The sequence below is a fragment of the Echiichthys vipera genome (genome assembly GCF_963691815.1).
Source record: "Echiichthys vipera genome assembly, chromosome: X".
NCBI classification, from domain to species: Eukaryota; Metazoa; Chordata; class Actinopteri; order Perciformes; family Trachinidae; genus Echiichthys; species Echiichthys vipera.
In genome coordinates, this window is record NC_139825.1 from 18,039,148 (window position 1) to 18,044,624 (window position 5,477).

Below are 5,477 nucleotides of genomic sequence, written 5' to 3' on the forward strand. Positions count from 1 at the left end.
GGCAGTTTGGAGTTAAAGCTGAAAGCTAACAACTAGCTAACAGCTAACCAACAAGATTGAAAGCCTTAGCAACGGTTACTAAGTTATTGGAACAACAACAGCCATGCAGCCTCAGCCGAGTCCTGGAGCCTCAGACACAGCTCATATAGAAGCTGTTCCTCTAATATACACATAAGATCTCAAAAATGAAAGTGCAAGGAAGGCACACAAACAGAAAATATTGAAGGAAAGACCAGAGACACTCTTCTCTGACTCCTACAAGAATGGAGACACCAGCAACCTGATCTTCTTCACACAGTAGCCACTGGCATGGCACTCTGCTATAAAGACCCACTACCCCTTTGTGAAGAAGGAGGGCATCTGTAATGGCTGGAAGCTGAAGGTCAAAGAAGACCCAGACTCCCCCATGACATCAGTCAACATCTACAAGAATGGGACTGTCATGGTGCAGGGAAACCTCAGGCAGGTTGAGCTGGACTTTCCCCTTATAAAGGAAAGAGCCCAGAAGGACAAGAGCCCCCAGCCTCAAGACATCCATACCCTACCAGACACATACACCACCTCCACCCCCACCTGCCCTCCTGCTGACCAGAAGAGTGAGCCCCCCATCTCTGAACAGGCCAAGGACCCCCAGCTGACCTCCATCGTCACCGACATGAAGGTGAAGTTCAGTGAGCTAGAGAGAGAACTGGTCGAGCTGAGAGAACTAACCAGCCATTAGCTGAGCCAGTTGAGGCCTACAACCTCAACGAGGAGCTGAGCAGACTGAGGCAGGACAGAGAACAGAACCAGACCGAGCTAAGCACCCTGAGGTCTGAGATCAGAGAACTAAAGCAGCACCAGGAGAACCATGTAGCAGCACTGAGCGCCCTGACAGAGGAGGTGAAGGAGCTGGGACAGGAGAGAGAGAGCCACAGGAGAGAGCTGGCCTCTCTGTCACAGAAACTCCAGGAGGTAGACAGAGTCACCCCAGACCTCACAGGACAGCAGGACTCACAGCAAGACCACAACCAGGACCCTGGGATCCCCGACCAGACACACCAGGACAGAGAGGCTCCACCCACCCTGAGACACCAGGACAGAGAGACTCCATCCACCCCGCAGCTCCCGCCCAGCCAACTGGTAGACTCCACCCGCCCACAGCAGCCAGACATAGTCATCCTAATTGACTCCAATGGAAAGTTCTTAAATGAAAAGAAACTTTTCTCCAACCACCAAGTGGCCACACTCTGGTACCCAACCAGCCAACATGCCATGGAGCTGCTGTCAGAGGAGCGTTAGGGTTCTCCGAGTCACATCATCATCCACACCGGCACCAACGAGCTGAGGACCCAGCAGGAGAGAATCACTCAAAGGAGTGATAGAAAAAGCCTCCAGCACTTTTCCCAACAGTAGAGTGGTTATATCAACACTGCTGCCCAGGAAAAACTTCCACCCTGATACCATCCACAGGATCAACAGCAGCGTTTCCAGAGACTGCGTCCTGAGGCCGAACATCCCGCTGGCCCACCACCCCGGACATCAGCTGCCTTCATGACCACGTCCATCTAGTCAAAAACACAGTCCCAATCTTCGTCCGTACACTGTAGGACTTCGCTCTCAACCGAGACCAGTCCACCCCCCACACAAGGAACAGGTCGGTCCGCAGAACCCCCAGACTGCCATCCAGACTATCCAGACCACCCACACAGAGACCTCACCATCTTCATACCCCTACACGGCGACCCCACCAGGAGAGCTACGGACCCCCTCACACCCGACCAGGGCCCCTTCTGCCCCCAGGAGCCCCACCCCGGCACCGGCACCAGGAGCCACGCCCTGGCCCACTGAGCTACGCTCAGGTGGTGAGGAGAGCAGCAGACCCCCCAACCTCCAACCTCACCCCCTGGTACAAGACGAACCTCACTCACTCAATTGAATTACTCAAAAAAGGAGATTTCTCAATTTGGATCAAAATAAAAAAGAGGTAGTCTCCACAGACAGAGACATATTCATGTGTACAGCCTATATCCCCCCATCAGAGTCCCCTTACTATAATGAAAACAGCTTCTCCATCCTTGAAGATGAGATCAGCTTATACCAGACACAAGGAAACGTGCTGATCTGTGGTGACCTTAACGCCAGAACAGGCACAGAATCAGATCTGATCAATGCACAGGGTGACAGACATATACCTAGCCAGATCAACATCCCCTCTCCTTTACACAGAAACAGGAACAATTTTGACAAAACTGTCAACAGAAATGGGCAGCAACTGCTGCAGTTGTGTCGCACGCTCGGTCTGTACATCGTCAACGGTCGACCTCGAGGGGACTCCTTTGGTCTCTACACTCATAGACATATAAAGAGTAGACGCCGCATCGAACGTTGTGCCGCGAGAAATGCGGCCGCCATCTTGGACCAGTCATTCTACCAGATAAGTTCTATGATTGACTAGTTGAGCCTATGAGTTGAGCAGCATAAGGAACAAGATGCCAGAGCACTGTGCAGCGTATTCCTGCTCTAATCGGCGGACAATCGAGAACAGGACTCGGGGGATTACTTTTCACAAGTAAGATTGAACATTACTATTGGTTGTATTTTGTGAATCGAATATTACTGTAGGCTGTATTTATGTCCACGGTCCCCGTGTTTCCCCGGCTATGAACTAACTGACTGAGATTACAACTGACACAAGAATGCTATTGTAGAAATAAAATAAATATTACTGGTGTAGAATGAGGGTTCGTTGTGGTGGTATAAATCTTGATGATCGGGAAAACAGGTACTTTATGTTTATGTTTATGTTTACACTCCACTTTACTGACCGGCCCCGTCACCATGACAACCACAAACACTCACCACTACCACACAAATCAAAGGCAAGGGGAAACAGCTGATGATAACGACACATAGGAATACAGGCTACAAAATAACAACTATTAATATATTAACTTTACACTGGTATAACATTGACCAGCAAATTTTACACAGGTGGCACAGACTTTCTCATTGGCCACACTTTGATTGTAATAACGTCCTTCACCAGAGTCTTCCTCATTAACACAACTATCCGATCAAATAGTCACTTCTCTCGTCCACACAGTTGGAGAAAGGGTCTGGTTATGGATGCTTTCGGTGACTACAACATAGAGGAAGAGGGCAAGTTTATCAGCAAATGTTATGCAAAATTCAGATGTCAAGCCATCAGTTCCAGAAGATTTGTTTAGGCTAATTTAAGTTGCTGAATGCCCGATCTGACTGGTTACTTGCTTGTCACAGGGGGTCCTTTGGTCAATATAGATTTAAACTGTTTGTTACAATTTATCATAGTGTGATTTATACAGGTTCATTTAGAACATGAAACAATGGTTGGATACCCTTTTTGGATCATCTGTGACAGCTCCATCAATATTAAGTTTTTGAATGCAGCTCGCTCTACTGTGTGCCTTTTCCAGCCTTGCTCCTCTTCGTCCAGCCATTGCTTTCTGGATCTCATATAAGATCCTTCTGCTTTGACTCTATATATTTCATCTAGCTTGAGCTGCTGCTCAGCTAGTACCACTTCAATGAGTTTAGAAACATTATTTTAAGGCCGAAATACTACGTAGTGTTGCTTTTTAAATGCAGACAACAGAACATCTGATTGTGGAATAGTTTGCAATGCAAACAAGCTTATTCACAATTTAAGCAGCTTTGGTTCATTATCGACAGATATGCATCAAAATAGGAGTGTTGTTGAAGAAAGGTTGTAAGAGATTTGAAGGAAGAAAATAAGCTTGACCTCCTGTAAAATGTTTTTGTGTAGACTCTACAGAATCTCCTGTTTTCATTTTGAAGGTTTCCCAAAGACAAAGATATGAGGAAGAAGTGGGAAGTGGCTTTGAGGAGGGAAGGATTCACTGCAAGTTATTCATCTGTGCTTTGCTGTGAACATTTTAAGCAAGGCAATTTTGATAGGACAGGTCAAATTGTCCGACTCAGAGATGGTGTTACTCCATCTGTCTTCAGCTTCCCAGTTCCCCTCCAAATAGTAGGTGTATCATCATAAGGCTATTCGCATTCATAAATGTAAATATTCTATCATCAATCACATGGGCAGGGTGAGATACTTATCCCTGTATATTCTTTTCAAGTATTATGCTTCTTCATTTAGCCAGCAAAGGGCAGGACCACGTCTACCTCCAGAAGAGCTGAAGAGAACCTGTCCGTGGCCTTTCAGGATGCCCCAGAAACTGCAACCTCACACCCACAACCTCAGCCTAATGATGTGAGTATTTCTACTTTAATCATCATACTATAATGGTCCTGGACATATTAAAATCTCACTTGTTTGCTGCCACTCATATTAAACACACTCACAAATAAACCCATGTACACACACAGACATGTTGAACATGCATTCCTGGCACACACACACGGTACTGTCAGTGGTTTTGACACTAGTGGTGTCAAAGTGATGTGTGTGAAGTGAAACATCACTCAAACCATGTTCAACCCTCTGCTAGGATCATGGCTATGCCTTGCGTGCTTCTCCTACCGCTCTTAAGAACAGACTTAATGAAGCGTTAGCAAGAGTGGAAAGTTTGGAGCAAGAGAAGAAGAATGCCATGGCCAGAGAAAAGAGGGCAAAGACCACAATGAAGAGTCTTTTGGGGGATTTGAGGGACAAGAACCTCATTAATGAAGAGCTCAAAGATAGGCTTGAATTCTACTCGGGTAAGACAAAATTAGCACTTTGAAATTCATGTACATGTTATTTTTATACTCTTTATTAAACTCCTTATCTGTAGGGAACTTTTGAATTTTTGCATTACATTTCAGATCTTCAGATAGACTTCATGGCAAAACAGGGTCATCATGAGTACACAAAGGACTACAGAGAGTTTGCGCTCACGCTCCATCTGCATGGTCCAAAGGCATACAAATACCTTAGGGAGACTAAACATTTCCCCCTCCCACATCCACATACATTACAAAGGTAGTCTTAATGTTGTCCGATTGAATTTTTGGAAATTACTGATGCAAACACGTCAAAAATAAATAAAAAGCTACGTATCAATTTTTTTCAGGTGGCTGCGTTCAGTGGATGACAAGCCTGGCCTGAACCAAATGATGCTGGATATGCTGGAGAAAAAATGCCAAGAAGACCAGGCTAAATATGGATATGTTGCACTCATGTTGGACGCCATGGCCATCAGGAAACATGTTCAATATAATCCACATACCCAGTCAATGTCTGGATTTGTAGACATGGGTGATGGCAGCAGTGAGACTGATGTTGCTACAGAGGCTCTGGTGTTCATGGTCGTTGGTCTACAAGGACATTGGAAGGCTCCCATTGCATATTATCTGACTAAGTCTCTGTCTCCAGAAACACAAAGGGTCCTTCTCAGTCATGCTTTGGAGGAGCTGCATGCACGGGGCATTCGGGTTGTATGCGTAACAATGGATGGGCATGCCTCCAATGTTAGCATGTGTAACCAGCTTGGGTGTGC

The 5,477-nt window shown here is 46.1% G+C and overlaps 1 protein-coding gene across 1 annotated transcript; it reads left to right on the plus strand.

Moving 5' to 3' along the window:
• Positions 1-2,471: 2,471 nt before the first annotated feature.
• Positions 2,472-4,964, plus strand: LOC310965641 (THAP domain-containing protein 6-like; the record flags this gene model as incomplete). The annotated part of the gene is made up of 5 exons (XM_083939351.1): positions 2,472-2,551; positions 3,820-4,012; positions 4,136-4,249; positions 4,488-4,698; positions 4,804-4,964. The coding sequence occupies 5 exons, from the start codon at positions 2,472-2,474 to the stop codon at positions 4,962-4,964; spliced, it is 759 nt and encodes a 252-aa protein (XP_083795477.1).
• Positions 4,965-5,477: the final 513 nt, after the last annotated feature.